Raw genomic sequence first — 17,412 nt, forward strand, 5'->3', positions numbered from 1 at the left:
GCCACGTATATTCCTTCTGAGATTATTGCCACTGTTACATCTCTGTGTCAACAGCAGTGTAACCTGGTAGGAACTTTAGACGCTCACATAGCATCTAACAGTTAACGATCACCAGCTACAAAACTTAGGGAGGTGCAGGGACATGTCTTGACTGCTTTGACTCGCTGCATTTGTAGGTGCACAGATTTTGTATCTCTGCGTACCCGTCTCTTTGTGGTCTTCCTTGGTTGGTGCAAAAGTTTACCTCCTATCCACAATAACTCCTAACTAGCTGCAGAAGTTATCATAAGAGGAAGTAGCTCTCTAGGGGTGCCTGGGTGGCTCAGTCGGTTGAGCGTCTGACTCTTGATTTTGGCTCAGGTCATGGTCTCACAGTTCGGGAGTTCGAGCCCTGTGATCTACGCTGACAGTGCACAGCCTGCTTGGGATTCTCTCTCTCTCCCAAGGGGGTAGGGGGGTAAGAGGTAGTAGCTTTCAACCTCTGAGCTGCGCAGCCCTCCAGGGCCACAGAGATACTGTGGGTCCAGATAGCCACAGAAACACCAAGCATTCTCTAGGAACTGATAAATCAAAGCTCAACTACTCTGATGTCAGAGCCTACAATTTTTTTCTTTTGAATTTCAGAGAGGGGGGTCTTCACGTGTGCAATGGTCAGGAAACACTCTCTTGGGGAAATCACGCTACGATATAAGAACTTCTTGGTACTAAGAGAAAGGACTGTTCATAGTAGGAGAGATCATTTCTAGCACGAGATTTGAAGAAAGTAGATAGGAAAGCCTTCATGAAGAAGGGGGCAAAGGACTAGGTCTCAGAGACTAGAGTGTGAGATGGAAAAACGGGACACATTCCAGCGGAAGAACCAACATGGAGACCTTTATAGGTAATGACGGCCAGAGAGATTTTGGTGGATTCTTTTTCTTCTTCTTCTTGTATTTTTTGTTTGTTTGTTTGTTTTTAGGATTTAATTGGTATCCTTCATACTCCTCCTGCAAGCTCTCCTCCCAACCAATTTATCATATATGTACTTCAAAAAGAGCACTAGTACAGAAGTATATTAAGGAAAAAAAAAAAAAAGACTTGTCCCTATTACCAGTTTGATGAGTTCCTTCCAGACTTCTTCTATGGTCTACATTTATATAAAGTCTTTCATTATCTACTACGTATCAAATACGTGTTTGACACTTGCTCTAAGGCTACTAATAGCTTTCTGGAGTAAATATCATCCAATGATATATTTTACAATTGTCACACAGTCTTCTCTACCTTGGCAGAAACTTTCTAACACCTGTAGCCATGATTCCAAACATAATTATTAATTATAACACACTACTTTATAAAGCAGTTATTCTTTGTGTGTATAATGGTGGGAAAATCTCTGCACTGTAGACTCATGATTATTACTCAATCTCTGCATCTGTTTGTTTTGCAAAATGGGGATACCGTGTGTCCACGTCCGGGGTTATTTTCCGCTAAACAAAACTGGCCTTATAAAACACGAATATGTAGAATACTACTCGGATATCCCATAATATGCCATAACTATACTACCAGTCCTTCTTAGACTGTATCTTTTCTCCAACAAATACTCAGACTAAAATTCAGAAGCAATTTTGTTGCTTTATATTAAGCATTGGAAGCCTTTTCCATCCAGGAAGCCACCAAAAAGACCCAGGGCCTCGCGGCTAAGGTAGGGAAAAAAGGCGCCAGGGACTGAGTGACAGAAAGCTAAGAAAAGAGGCATGCCTGGTGCAGAGGTGCAGACTGTCACAAATAACTGCCCCCTGGCCACTGGCCCAGCCCGCTCTGCTTATCAACTCATGGCCGGGATGGACAGGCAGCATGGTAGCCCACAGGGAGGTCCTCATCACCTCAGCCTGGGACAGGGTCCCCTACACCTCTTATCATGACCCTCATTCATTCATGGTATCCCTCAGTGGTGTCTCTGCTAAAGCAATACTGCCCTCCCCATGCGTTCTGCTGAGGACCCTTATAGCTGTCAATGGGTCAGATGGGAATCAGGCGAATAAGACTCAGAGCTTTTTCTGAAGGAGCCCAAGTCTTATTCTTACATCACTCGAAGGGCTCCAAAGAGCACCAGCTAAGCAAAGAGCGCAGAGGAAGTCAGAAAGAATAGACAGGAGTAGCCTGGAGTCTTGGGAGCACGGGCTCACCCTCAAGCTGAAGTCCTCCAAGGATGGTCTGGGGAACACCAGGCCTTTGTAAGGAAAGCAAACTAGCTAGCCCTGCACCAGATGTACTGAATCAGAAACCCTGGGGGTGTGATCCAGCAGGCCGTGTTTTAGCAAGCTCTCCAGGGGATTCTGGTGCACAATATAGTGACAACCAGCAGCCTGGAGGCATTAGGATCCCAGCAGGGATGTGGTGAAGATCCGAGTAATGCTTCAGAAAGAAATCTACAAGAAACGTGCGCAGCCTGAAGAATGGGAGGGAGGGAAATCCACTCATTTGGACCTGAGTGAGGGCAGTGGCAAGTGGGCATGGGGAGAAGGGTGACCCCAGAAGCAGTACTGGCTAATGAATGGGATTTGGCAAGTACCTGGGTGTAGGAGCAGAGAAGGAGGTCTAAAGATAGCAGTTCCATTTTTTATCAGAAACAGAAGGCTGGGCCTGGGGGCCAGGTTTGAGAAGAGAGTTAGCTGAGCTTTGGATATACGGAGACAATGTCCCTCTCAACACAGGTCAACTACCCAAGTCCTATTTTGAGAATCCACTGCTGTAGAGTATAATTTCACAACAAACTCTGGTTAAATAATTCTTGAGTTAAGGTTAATCTTTTGGTGGTATATAATCTTCAGAACTTTGAGAAACATGGAGGTAAAACAGCCAAATCCAAGTTCAAGAAGTTAGTCATATCCCAAACATCCCAAATTATCTTAAGAAAGTAATCCGAAGACAAGATATTTATTATTATTCTAATTAGCCATTAGAATAATTAGCAGAAGTTTGCAGAGGAAGCAGTGAAAGAGTTCTATGCCAAAAAGGCACACCGATTCGGTGAGACTGGATAAAAGGTCACACTCACTGACTTGTAAGGTAAGTCTGTAATTTCAACAGAGGAGCCTGAAATGAAAGGGTGGTGGTGGGGGGGGGTGGGCAGGGAGGGCACTAAACAAGATCTATGCTTTGAAATGTGTCGCTCTGTGAAATGAGCACACGTTCCCCTGAAGAATCATCATTTTTGATGTGCATACGTGTTACCGTTCTTCTTGAACAAAAATGTTATTTGTAAACACTGGGTGTTAGCAACCTTACTTATGCCTACAAAGGGGAGGGATTGCACTGAGCATTGGGAAGCCCAGCTATAACCACCAAGCTCAAGATGTCTGTATGTGCTACAAATTCGAATCATTTCAAAAGAAGGGCATTTCATTACTGGGTCGTGCAAGTACATGTGGCTATTTCTAGGAACATCTACTTAAATGGAAAAAAAAGTACTTTAAACTTGGCCCTTCTGGACTTCTGGTATAAACCTACAGATTTGGGGGTATGGGGGTGGTTTCAATGGTGCTCAAGAAACGGAGAGCTAAACAGACAACCCCAATTAAATGTGCAGGAAATCAGTCAGTAAGATTGATTGTCAAGGAGGATTACGCTATATGCTTCTTTAATGTGGTTTTATAGGTTTTCCAGCTAAAAAAAATAGAAAATGATGAATCAAACACAGGATGGGCAAATCACTGCTCATGAGTACATTCTGCAACATCTATAGAAGCTAAGGTTCCTCTTGAGGTCAGTCTCCCCACGTGGGCTGAATTAGGAAATAAAGGTTCAAGTTCAATCCACTTAGGGTCAATAAGGGCAGGGCCACAGTGGACATCTGCATTATCAGTGGTCCCCGAGACCAGAACCCTTGCCAATACAGGGATCCCTTGCTTTCTGAAAGTTCATTTTATGGCACTTTTATGAAAGACCCAATGAGTACTTGTCTGTTTTCACTAACCAGAAGAAATCTGAAGAGGAGTTCTGCTTTTATGAAAGAGCTGTTACTGTACTAATGTAGGTGTTTTATAAAAGGGAAGTGGCTAACTTGAACTTTTGGAAAATGGCGGATGCTCTTGACTGATGCCATTTAGACCTACAGAAGCTCTACTTTCGGATAACAGGGGAAGCCTGTATTTGACAAAAAGGACTCTTGATGGTGATGGTCATTTTGTGCACTCTCATATCTAAATGCAAAACAAAATGACACCCTTGAGGGTTTCTGCGGGATGGAAAGACCCAGGCCTTAGAAACTGTGGTGTCACTCACCTCAATCTGGGCCCTGACAGTCAAGTTCCTCCTTTGTTACTACTGTTTAGTCCCTCTAACGGGGAAGGGGCAGGAAGACGGAGGGAGACACGGGAGGGAAGGAGAACAGAACAGTGGTGTAACTTGTAAGGAGACTGTTGAAGACGCATGTGCATTTTAATGTTAAATCCGTCTCTGGGGGAAAGGCTCCAGATGGAATCACAGCCCTGGGTGGGGGGGGCCACGGCGGGGTGTGGGGGGGGGGACCTTTTATTTTTTTATCTTTTTATTTGCTGTTGCCAACATCCTCCATGTGAACTACTCTTCCCAGCACTGGCATTTTTACACGTTTTTACGTGCATCTTACCCTCCGCAGACCACACTGTCTGCTTCTTTCTAGAAACAGGCACAAAACTACCCTTCCATCCAGTGACCTCTTGGACTCTCTGCTGTATCAAACCAGAGCCTGTAGAGGTCAGCCAGTAAGTGGCCTTCCAAACCATGTTTCCCAAATGATAAGAGAACATCTAAAACACACCTAGATGCCCCATGATAGGCTACACCGTAAATGCCCCGCGGAGCGAAGAGCCCTCAGGCTCACCGTGGATGCTCACCCTTTAACTAGCTGACTTCCCCAGATCCTTTCCGCCCAGGGAGTAAAGAAAGGGCGGAACCATCAAGTCAGTGCTGGGTTCTGTCATCTGAGTGCAGGAACGACGGAGGACAAGTATTTCCTGAGCACCCGAGTGTAGCCAGCCAGCCACTCCACGGGTGAGCGAAGAGCCTGCGGGGGAGGCTTTCATGTGACATCTCAAATGTTGTCCAGAGACACGGACATCCGATACGGTGAGAAGTTTCTTTGTGGATCACAAGCAGGGTTCAAACTCGCCCCCATGCTGTTAGTCTCCAGCTTGGAGGAGCCGGGCCCGGATCATAGATGGCCGCCTGGGTTTCTTCGGCTCTTCAACACTTTCCTCTAAAGCCCTAGAACACCTTCCATCTCACCCCTAGTTCACTCTCCTGTTTCCTACTTCCTGAGCACCTCCCCACTGCCTTCCCAAGGGGAGGAGTTGCTTCGGTTGGGGGGTGGGGTGGGGTGGAGGCTGACAAGCACATTTCAAGCTCATCACCAGGGGAAATCAGCCAACCACAGAAGGGAAAATGGCACCCTCCCACCTCTGCGAGAGGGAAGAAAGTCTGGAGTCACAAAATCCAAACCCCCACAAACACACATTGTTCCAGCAAAACAAAACTGCCTATAACATCTCTACATGCCTGCCATTTGGAATATGCGAAACATTCTGCCCCACTTCTGACTTCTCAAGGGAACCGGTGTCTGTTTCTCATCCATGGTTGGCCTTCTAAGACATGAATGCGAAGCAGGGATTTTTTTGTCGAGAGGCTCAGAAGGGTTACGTTTGCCATTTTTCCCCTGGCACCCGTTGACCCTGCTTGGGGGAGGCTATTTTTAAACTTAAACAAATACTCCAACACACGCGTCTGTCGTTTATGAACATGTGTATGTTCCCTGCTTAATGAAGCCTGTGAGAGGCAGCATCATTTGTACAAAATCAAATTGTGTTCTCAGACCTGCTTTACCATAATTCCTGTTCGGTGAACTGAAGCTTTTACTGCCCGGTTTACATGGAATCCAGAAATAAAAAAATTTTCCCCCTAAAACAATCACCTTTCTTTCTTTGAATTCCTCAAGGCAGCTACTTAATACTTCTGCGGCCTAGTCTTGGCACGAAGATCAGAAACCTGCCTTCAGTTCTCTGCAATGGCCGTCTTTCACTCTGCAGCCCACTCACGCCACCCACCGCTGCCCCGTGACCATGACCAGCAGTGACACTTCTGCCGCCTCATTCCAATCACTGGTCACTTCTAATTAGCAGACAAGCCTCAAAACACAGAGAACCTCAGTTCCGTTTTCTGCAATGTGAGTAAAGACAAAGTAACCAACGAGGTTTGTTATACTTAGTCATGAAGAAGCCTGTTTCGTTTTGGAAGAGGTGCTAAAGTTACCTGAAGGCATGAAAATGCTGACGTTCGTACACTCCCAGAATATTAGGTCTAAACAAAGGCGCCCCTCCAAATACATTCTCTGCATCCACCCCCACGGCCCCAACTGCTAGGGCCGCTGGCTGAAAATGCCCTCGGATGCCATAGCCCTTTAGAAAAATGCATTTGAAAACTCTCTGAGCACCACAGCAGGCAAGCCACTAGGGGTAAGATTAGAAAGGCGGGGTGCCCGGGTGGCTCAGTCAGTTGGGCATCCAGCTTCGGCTCAGGTCATGATCTTGTGGTTCGTGCGTTCGAGCCCTGCATCAGGCTCTGTGCTGAAGGCTCAGAGCCTGGAGCCTGGTTCAGATTCTGTGTTTCCTCTCTCTGTCCCTCCCCACTCATGCTCCGTCTCTGTCTCTCTCTCCCTCAAAAACAAATTCAAAAAAATTTAAAAGTTTTAAAAAAGATTAGAAAGGCAAATCTTTGCAGACATCTTTGACCACATGCACAATTATTTTCCAATCAGACCAGGGAAGAACAGGCAGTGGGGAACAAGGACTGGAAACCTGCAATTACAAATGGCAAGTAAACGAAAGCTAATGCCTAAAAACAGGATTGGCACGAGCATTACCGGCAGGGAGGAAGCCGGAGCATCAAACCAGGAGATTCTTCCAAAGTCCTGCACGTGCTTCTGCTCCACCACTCCGAGTCTTGCCGGAGATGGGAATTCTGTTTTCATTAATGTTTGTATTTACAAGTGACTGCAGAAACGACTAGACCGCTCCTAATATTTCTCCTTTCCTCGTCATGCTCACCTGCTACCTCCCACTGGGTTCAAATTCGGGAGGCTAACGTCCCCTCTTACAGATGCTTTGCCGCTTGTTCCACAGACCGTGGGGCCGGTGTTAGTTCCACCATCTGACTGCACCTGCCCTTCCCAGACAACTTCCCTTCCTGCTCTGCCCTCCCAGCTCCCACTCAGACTCTCCCTACATCGCTGCCTCACTGTGGAGTTTGGTCCTACCCCACTAGACAACAGCACCCCCACCCGGAACCAGCCCCAGCCATTCAAGTCCAGGGTATCGCCATGCTTTGCCCTTTGTTTTTTTTTTTTTGTTGTTGTTGTTTGTTTGTTTGTTTCTTGGTTTTTTTGTTTTTACCCCAGCCTTACTGAGGTGTAACTGACAAAAGTGTGAGATATCTAAAGTGCACGATGTGATCTGATGTATGCCTCCATGAGTCAACTTCTTTTTGGCATTGCCACTTTTCGCTTTGCCAATGTCATTAGCCCAGAGGTAGACACTTTGTCTCTGCAAGTCCTATGTGAGGAAACCATGACATTTATTGAGCAATGCTTCCACAGGCCAGATATGTTCCATTTAGTTTGCTTTTTTCAGGGTTCTTATCAGAGAATGAACCAGAGTTTTGGCTTTATGGCATGAGAACAAGTTGTCCTGTTAGTTTAAGGACAACCCTCACCCTCTGCCAGTGACAGAAGGAGACCTCAAGAGGACCGCTGGCCAGCCTACAAGCTGCATGAGGACAGCAGCCTCTTCTTCCAGGTATTGGGCACATATCACATGGCAGATGATCAAGTGCTTGCTGAAGGGAGGCCATCGGATAATTACTCTGTGAATCCAGAGTGTCACCTCCAAAGCACAGGCTTAAAATGCTAAGGCAAGGGGTGCCTGGGTGGTTCGGTCGGTTAAGTGTCTGACTCTTGATTTCAGCTCAGGTCAGGATCTCACAGTTGTCGGATCGAGCCCTGCATTGGGCTCCATGCTCAGTGTGGAGCTTGCTTGGAATTCTCTCTCTCCCGCTCTCTGCCCCACCCCTGTTCGTGCGCACACACGTGAGCTCTCAAAATAAATAAACTTAAAAAAAAAAAAAAAGGAATAAAATCTTAAGGCAAATTGCTAATCATAAATATCCCAACATGTGGATGTATCAATCTCAAGCTTTTACGCCAAAAGGCCAGCCAGCCAGCACGTGCCTGAATGTCATGAGATCAGTTGGTGTGGAAGTCATCCAACTTGGGAGCCAAGATGAGTGATCCCCAAAGAGCCGATCCTGCATATTGAAATATATGAACCCACACTAGAACCAAGGTCCAGTAACCAACAAGTTTAAACAGTGAATCTGTTATGGACTGACTTGTTTGGTTACCCGAGGTAAGTCTGAAACTAAGCTCTGATATTCTGAAAATGAAGTCTTAAGAAAGCTATGGACTTAGAGATATAGGAAAGTTTTTTACGTTCTGCAGTCTACTCCCTTCTCTAATATTCAAAGACAAGGCAAATAGCTTGGGTTTTCGTTTAAGTACATTATAAATCCTTCCGTCTTAATTTGGCAAGTGAGCCATTTCAATGCTTCTGACATCTCTCACCAAATCTAGGAATTCCCATACTCTTTCCACTTCCTCCTTCAGCAATTACCTGGATTCTCATTTACGCTTTGGAATGGTTTGTTGCCTCAATCCGTTAAGCTCCGGTAGGTGGACCTATGACCGACTGGCACCAAGTTTTGCTCCGACCCCATCTACATCCGACCTGGGGCACGGGCAGAGGATGCGGGGAGGCAGAAGCTCACCAGAAATCTGGTTTCGCCACTGCCGCCCCGGCTGTGACAACACTATGCTCCCAGCCCCGGCCTCACACCCACACCACCCAGCTTTCTGCTCCCACACCCATCTCATGTGTGGAACCTCAGCCCCTGTTCTTACGTCACCAGCCCCGCTTCTTCCTTCCATCTGCATTACCTTCAGACGGTTTTGCCTCCAATACCCATTTTCAGAAGAGCCTGCTCCTGGCTTCAAAGGTCTAACCACTGACTCTTCAAATTAATCTAGACAGACCCCAACTTTATTATCCTCCCCCACCCCCTGTAAAGCCCTATTACAATACCTGACTTTCAACCACTGTAATGAAGGCAGTATAACAAAGCTCTGGATAGTTCACTAACTATGTAATATAATTTCGCCTCTTGGGACTCAGCTGTTTTCCTGTGTATAAAACTTGAGGGTTAAAAGAGGAGGCCTTCATAGAAGAAGAAAACTAACACTTACTGGCCACTCGGTATGGGCCACGTGGACCCTCTGCAAGTCTCCAGGCAGTCCTCTTAACCGTGAGGGAGGGAAGGATCTATCACTTCTGTTCTCCAGATAAGGAATGTGAAGGTCAGAAAAGTCAGGGGAACTTGTCCAAAGCTGTCTTCCTGGTCTAAACAGAGGAGCGAGGTCCAGCCTCTGCCAAATCCGCTCGCTTCTCTGGTCCCTTCTAGCTGCATCACGCTCTCCTATGTCCCTGAGCTGCGACCACCACGGTCTGGGCCCCTGACTAGCCTCGAAGGGTTTCCAGTCACTGCGGTTAAGGTCATCTTCACCCGGGGGACACGGGGATCTCAATCTCGGCCAACAGACAGAGACCAGCTGAAACCTGGACACGTGTGAATCACTTGTGAAAGTGAGTAAAGGCTACACGGACACAGAGACACTCGCTTCCCCCCACAGCTTGGAGTTACCGAGCAGAAGCCAAAGAATTCCGTGGAAGATGGAACTCCTCCCTGACACGCAGGGAAAGGCAGGCCTTCGGGTCACACTGCTGACACACGGTGTCAGCTGCCACCACAAACGCACGGGCTCGGCCCTCAACATAGGGTCCGGATCACACCGTGTGTGAAACTGAAGAGACACCTGTTGCATTCAGTTCCGAACTTCAGCTTCTCTGTCCCGTTCTGCAGCTTATGTCCTCACTGCTTTTCTTTTTTTTTTTTTTTTTTTTTTTTTTTTTTATTTTTGGGACAGAGAGAGACAGAGCATGAACGGGGGAGGGGCAGAGAGAGAGAGGGAGACACAGAATCGGAAACAGGTTCCAGGCTCTGAGCCATCAGCCCAGAGCCCGACGCGGGGCTCGAACTCACGGACCGCGAGATCGTGACCTGGCTGAAGTCGGACGCTTAACCGACTGCGCCACCCAGGCGCCCCTCTCACTGCTTTTCTTACACGGGGCACAGCACGGTGCTAACGTCCTCTTTATCACCCTTTTTATGTATTTATTTATTTACTTACTTACCTACCTTTATTTATTTTAGTTCATCCAATTTCTTTAACAGGAAGGTAAATACTACCATGGCAAAATATTTTTTTCTTCACAAAGTAGCTTAGAGAACTATAAATGGGATGTTACTTTCGTTTTTATTCATTTGTTTTTCTTGTCAAAAGGCTGACAATTTAATTATTCCCACTTTTATGCAGTTCCCCAAGACAATAATTGACTGTTTTCCTTCACAGAGGACACCCTCTACATGTCCACAAAATCAGAATCTGTTTCTCCAGTGTCACCCTGACTTCTAGAAGGAAATGTTAGAAGCTGTAACTTCTCAAGAACCTCCGGGCCACGGCTTTAAGAAGGTGTCGCTTGGAATCAGCCAGTGTGGGTGGTATCAGATGCAGCAGAACCAAAAAGTGCAGACTCCTCATTTTAACACCCATGGAAGGTTTATGGGAAGAGGGGGGGTGGAAATCTGGAGGCGAAATGGGGGCAGGGCGGGAGACCAGGGTGTGGACTGGCAAATGGCACTTGTTTTCAAAGGAACAAAGGAACAAAACAACAGTATTTTATTCTGACGATCAGTTCCTACATCGGTGCCAGATACACAGGCTCCTGATGAATACTTAATGAAATGAATTAAGTGCTTCTTTCTGCCACAGAACTCCTTATGACCACGCTACCTACAGGAAAGCACCTGTCGTTATGGAGCATCAGAACTCAAAGCTTGTCTTTATTTCAGTATTTTAAGTTTTCTTTTTAGAAATGCAAAGCAGGGGAGCCAGGGTGGCTCAGTCGGTTACGCGTCCGACTTTGGCTCGGGTCATGATCTCGTGGTTTGTGGGTTCGAGCCCCACATCGGGCTGTGTGCTGACGGCTAGGAGCCTGGAGCCTGCTTCGGATTCTGTGTCCCCCTCTCTCTCTCTCTCTGCCCCACCCCCACTCACTTGCTCTCTATCTCTCAAAACAATAAATAAAATCTTAAAAAAAAAAAAGAAATGCGAAACAAATTTTGTATCTACTCCCAAGACTGACAAATTCTGAAAATCAGAGCTGAATCCAGTTCTGTAAGCGAAGAGAAAAATCAGGGAGACTCTACCAGGTAGTGGAATTATAGATTTTAATTTTCTTTCTGCTTATCAGTAGTTTTCCACCGTTCTACAGAGGACATGAATGCTTATTTTAATAAGTCTCAGAATGACTTTATGCTAAGCTGGAACTTAAAAAGCACACTGTAAGTGCCTCCACAATTTCTCATACAATTAGAATTAGGCATTTACAGTTACTGCTAAATTATAAATATCTTAAATCTGCACTTGCCAAGTACTCTTTTCATAGCGATGGCGATGCTACCCTGAGGCACCAGGTCCTCCGCCAGAAGAGAAGGAATGTCAAAAACCCCACACTCATGTATTAGAAAAATTAAATTCTACTCCTCCTTGGCTTGTTATTAGCTGAAGTGAAATTTTGTTTTTTTAATTTTTAATGTTTATTTATTTCTGAGAGAGACAGAGGGTGAGCAGGGGAGGGGCAGAGAGAGAGAGGGAGATAGAATCCAAGGCAGACTCCAGGCTCCGAGCTGTCAGCACAGAGCCCGACGCGGGGCTCGAACCCACGGACCACGAGATCATGACCTGACCTGAAGTCAGCCGCCTAACCGACCGAGCCATCCAGGCGCCACTAGCTGAAGTGAAATATTAAGTCACATTTACCTTCTAAACAAGGTATGAAAACACCTTTTCTTGGCAATAATTCGGCCATTTTATCTTTACATTTTGGTCTGAATTAGACTGATGTATCTTCTACAGATTATAAAAATTTCAAGTTAATGAATCCAAGAAAATTGTCTAAAAGAACTAAAACCCTGTAAGTAATAAAATGGTCCTTATCAGGCAGGCCAAGGCTTCGTGTGGAACGGTACCCTCTCCTCCTCATGGCCATCAGCCTGGGGACCAGGGCAGGAAGGGGAAGAAGAGACATTCTTTATGTACATTTAGAGTTATGAATACTGAAAATCGATTCTGACTTAGGTAGGGAGAAGCAAGAAACCACAACGCAGAGAGTCAGGGCACCAGTGAGAACTTGGCTGCTTCATCTTTTCAACCCCTCACATTTTATACTAAAGAGATTCAAAAGGGAGAAAAGCGGAGCAGAAACATCAAGAAAGAATCTCTCTGGGGCGCCCGGGTGGCTCAGTCGGTTAAGCGTCCAACTCCTGACTTTGGTTCAGGTCGTGATCTCACGGTCTGTGGGTTCAAGCCCTGCATCGGGCTCTGTGCTGACAGTGCAGAGCCTGCTTGGGATTCTTTCTCTCTCTCCCTCTCTTTCTGCCCCTCCCCTGCTCATAGGTACTCTCTGTCTCTGTCTCTCTCTCAATAAATAAATAAACATTTTTTTGAAAATTAAAAAAAAAAAAAAGAAAAAACTCTTTCTGAAAGGGTCCCTTGCTTTCCCTGTCCCATCCCACCCACTATGCCCTAACCAGGGAATGCACACTCTGGTTTCATTTTCATGAGGACAAGAGCATGGCTTGTAGTTTGGCCATGTTATATACAACCACAGTCCTCAACAATTCAACCTTGGATCCCTCCTGAATGCCCTTGCTTGATCATGTCCTAACTGAGATTCTGTGGCCATGTTATTCTGGCAAGTTCCTAGCCTCGCCTCATCCTAGGTGAAATCTCAGAGTCCCTTTCAACAGCTGGGGGATGTGTTCTAAGTATCAGGTATACCGCAGATGAAATCCTTCTTTCTGGAACATTTGTTTGACATCTCTCTTCTCTGCTGGAACATCAGCCCTGCGAGAGCAGGGACTCTGGGCCCATCCTTTCTGGAATCCTCCGGGCCCCCACCCTCCATTTATTAACATAGACAAACGTCAGTCTGTTGAACACAGTTTAGCTTACAAAGTGGCCTTGCAAATATCTGATGGTGACGGAAACTGGTCGGTGTCGCATTCAATGGGAAATCTGGGGAAATGCAGAGAAAACCCACATGGCAGGCCGGCAGGCCCCTCCACTTACCGCCACCTCCACAGACTGCAAGGACAGGTCGCATGGTGGCTTCAGGGCTTTGGGTCTCGTGGCGTACCAGAAGGTGGTGAGGGCTGCAAAAGCTCCAAAGCCCATGAGCGTGTTGGTCGGAAGAGTGCGAACGTACTGTCGTAAGTCAACCAGCTCTGGCATTCGAAAATACCGGAACAACTCGTGGGCTTGCATTGTCCTGTGTCGCTGGCTCCCTCAGCTGAATTCTGTCAGGAGAGAAAAGATGTCATGTTCATTCCAGCAAGGCAGGACTTGTCTCCAGAATTCCCGACGGCCAACCATCCCACTTGATGCCTGGCTGACCAATCGAGGCATTAAACCCACAGGCCTGATGGTCCAGCTCTCTTCCTGGCTGCCGAATTTCATTTTTCTAAGAACACGTCAGAAATTCATTTGACTTCCATCATTTTGTGCAAAGTGTCCATTCCCCACATTAAAAAGATTTCACTCACAAAGAATTCTTGCCATAACATGCTCAAGTGGCATAAGTTACCAGTTTCTTCCCTGATAGTGTGCCTCTGTTCTCTCCCGCCTAATCAAATACACTCAAGTCTCGTTATCAGGGCTAATGAGGAGAAAAGGGGAAGAGGCACAAGTAAGCCCAAACCACCCAGCAGCCGTCTGCTCCCCCTTCTTCTGAAAGATTTCCCATCAGCTCTGGATAGGTCCAACGGACCAACCTACATGTCGGTATGTCTCTCGCTTTCCCCATGCTCTCTGTACCATAAAAGCAGCAATACAAATGCAGAGGAAACTGCAGTTCTCTATTCTGCTAAAATAATTTTTTATATTCCTCAAGGTATTATAACCAAAATATAATAATAATAATAAATGGATGTACATAAATTCTAAACCATCTACCACGTATCTGGAGAGAGACTGAAGCATAGTATTTGAGAAGAGGTATAGAATAATATTTAAGATTCCAGATTCTAGAGCCAAATTCTGTCTTCCCAGCTTATTAGTTGTATGATTTGGAATTACTTCTCTGTGCCTCAGTTTCCCTAACCAAAAATGGAGATTGAAAATAGACCTATCTCACGGGGATTTTATAATGGTTACATGATTTACAGAGAGCTTGGAATGGCATGGGGCCCCAGAAGCTACTCAATAAATGCCAAGTACTATCATTATTTCATCTACCAACATCCTGTGATTAGTCCTTTATGCAGAACCGTAAGGTACAGAGTTAATAAAACAACAACAACAAAGCAGTCAGAACACAGGGGTGCCCGGGTGGCTCAATCGGTTAAGTGACTGACTCTTGATTTCGGCTCAGACCATGATCTCGTGACCAGGGGATCGAGTCCCTGTCAGGCTCCATGCTCACTGTGGAGTCTGCTTGGGATTGATTCTCTCTCTCTCCCTCTCTCTCTCCGCTCCTCCCTCACACACTCTGTGTCTCTCAAAATAAATAAATAACTAAAAAAAAAAAAAAAAAAGCCAAAACACACAGAAGAAAATTGGACAAACAACCTAATGTATATGAAAGCCTCAAAATGGATGGGATGGACAATTTATATATACATCAGCATAAAAAGTGTCAGAACAGGAAATAAGTACAAATAATTCTAATTAGAAAACGATTGATGAGCCACTACTATAAAGTATGTTTGGCAGTAAAGGGAAGGAAATCATAGCGAATGCTCTGAAAGGCTTTTCTCAAAAACTGCCTGCCAAGTGTGAACGCTTTAGCTGTGCTTCAGATGGTAGCTGTGAGTTCCTTCTTGTATGTCCTTTTAAATACCGAGGTCACAAAACTGAACCTAATTTTCTTTTTTCAGATACGGAAATCTTTAAATCTCACTCTCTACCGCTGTAAATTTTGTTTAGAGAGGAGCAGAGTATCGGGTGTTTTCACTGGCCATCACTATCTTAATGTATTTGCTCAGCTCGTGCAATCTTTTTTTTTTTTTTTTTAATTTTTTTTTTTCAACGTTAATTTATTTTTGGGACAGAGAGAGACAGAGCATGAACGGGGGACGGGCAGAGAGAGAGGGAGACACAGAATCAGAAACAGGCTCCAGGCTCTGAGCCATCAGCCCAGAGCCCGACGCGGGGCTCGAACTCCTGGACCGCGAGATCGTGACCTGGCTGAAGTCGGACGCTTAACCGACTGCGCCACCCAGGCGCCCCAACTCAGCTCGTGCAATCTTGCGTCACAACTCTGTGTAGGTACGCGTGCGTGCACACACACACACACACACACACACACACACGAAAGTTCCTTCCATGACAACCGAGAAGGAACAGATAAGCAAAATTTCTTCAGGTCATACTTCTGGAGGAGAAGCTCCACTACTTACAATACCACTCACCATAGGTGCCACCAACAGCTGACTGCTAGGTGACTACTGCGGAGCAGAAGAGGTGGTGGGAGGGGGGTGGGGGGAGGAGCTCAGCTGGCGTTTGCCCGACCTGCCAAGGTCTCTCAGGACATTTGCCACAGGCCGACTCCTGTCCTGCTGCCCACTGGGCTAAAGGTAACTATGAGACAAAATTCACACTTGACTTCCCAGGAGAAGCGGGTGGAGGATGGGCCAATGGGCAGCTGGGAGCACAGTCACCCCACTGCTCCACCCATGGGCAGGGACAGGCATCAGCCAGTGTCACTGCCAGTGCCAGATCTGAAAACAGACACTGTTTTCTTTCTGCCTGGCTTCCCAATGAGAAGAGACAATGGGCATATTTTTAAAAACCAGTGAAATAAACGATCAGATGCTGGGCGGCATGTCGAACCAACAGGCGACGGACCACGAAAGAAACAGATTGTCCGTGGTATGGCCACAGCAGATTTATTCTAGAGGAACGCACAGGAGCGGAGCTACTCCAGTCCGGGAGCACAGTGAACACACGAGGCCAGCCAGGGTGCGCCGGGGGGGCGGGGGGCCTGGAGCCGGCGGCTGGGAGGACGGCGCCCACCACCCGGTCCAGGCTCTCGGCGGGTGGGGGACACACGACACTGAGCCAGCGGTGTCGGCAGGGGCAGGGCGTGCTGAAGTGAGGGCTCCCTGAGCAAGGCCCGCACTCACGGAGACCGTGAGGACGAGCAGACAGATGGAGTCGGCCCGCTGGCAGCAGGCGGCCAGATTCCGTACACAGCACAGCCAGCCGACGCTAAGCAACCGACTGCGCCCTGTGCGGACCTGCCTGGCCCTCAAGTCACGCCCCCTGGCAGCCTTCTTCACGCCCACTGCGCCCCTGCGGCTGGAAAGGAATCTCCCACCCCTCGCAGACACACCCCTGCCCTTGGCTTTTCTCTCCCCGGGGTCCCTGAAGTCATTTCCATACAGCCCAGATCCTGTGAATCTGCAGGGGCTGTTCGACAGAATCCAGTCCTTGGAGGGGAACGTTAAATAATCCCCCCATAAACAAATACAGTCATAAGCTGGTGATTTTTTTTTTTTTTCTATTTTAAGCATCAGCAGGAGCCAAGCTGTAGACAGCATTAGAGAAGAAAGGAAAATGTCTATTTCTAGAGATAAGTCTAGGAAAGAAAACTTGAAGAAAGAAAAACACTTCAGAAAATTACTGATTTGGTAATCTTGCACCGTTGCAAGAACACTTTATTAGATACTAATCTGTAATGCTAAGGGTTGAAACCCAGCTAAATTCTTACCTTTAGTGGGTGATAATGACAAGGTACAACAGTTTAATTCATGCCTCTCAGCTCGCAGCCAGGTGACAGGCAAGCTGAAAACCAGCTTCACTTAAATCAACTGGTTAATGCTGTCCATAGGAAAACTAGAGCCCATCCAATAAAGAACTAAGACAATCCTTCTTTTAGATCCACGTGAAGAATGACTCTTAAACATGAATACAAAGCATTCTAAATCTTCTTCCTCCTATGTAACTGCTATTAAGGAAAAGGCACTTCGCGTATTTAGAAATGCAGGCAGACCTCATTCAGAGAATATTAGCCACAATAAATAGCCCTTCAATGCTGCAGGTGAACATTAACACCACGCTTTAAGACAGCCCCCAACAGGTCTCTAAGAAGAATCAAGACCCACACTTGCCAACAGATGACTAAAAACCCAGACAGACTGTACTTCTCATTCCAATGGTGT

The 17,412-nt window shown here is 46.6% G+C and overlaps 1 protein-coding gene across 6 annotated transcripts in view; it reads right to left on the minus strand.

Moving 5' to 3' along the window:
• Positions 1-17,412, minus strand: part of ACSL1 (acyl-CoA synthetase long chain family member 1) — a 72,647-nt gene that overhangs the window by 37,235 nt on the left and 18,000 nt on the right. For all 6 annotated transcript variants that reach the window (XM_045453188.1, XM_045453191.1, XM_045453180.1 and 3 more), the window contains exon 2: positions 13,322-13,548. In XM_045453188.1, the coding sequence (XP_045309144.1) occupies positions 13,322-13,516 (195 nt within the window). In that variant the 5' untranslated portion in view covers positions 13,517-13,548. The remainder of the gene's footprint in view (positions 1-13,321; positions 13,549-17,412) is intronic.

The sequence above is a fragment of the Leopardus geoffroyi genome, chromosome B1, assembly GCF_018350155.1.
Source record: "Leopardus geoffroyi isolate Oge1 chromosome B1, O.geoffroyi_Oge1_pat1.0, whole genome shotgun sequence".
Lineage (NCBI taxonomy): Eukaryota > Metazoa > Chordata > Mammalia > Carnivora > Felidae > Leopardus > Leopardus geoffroyi.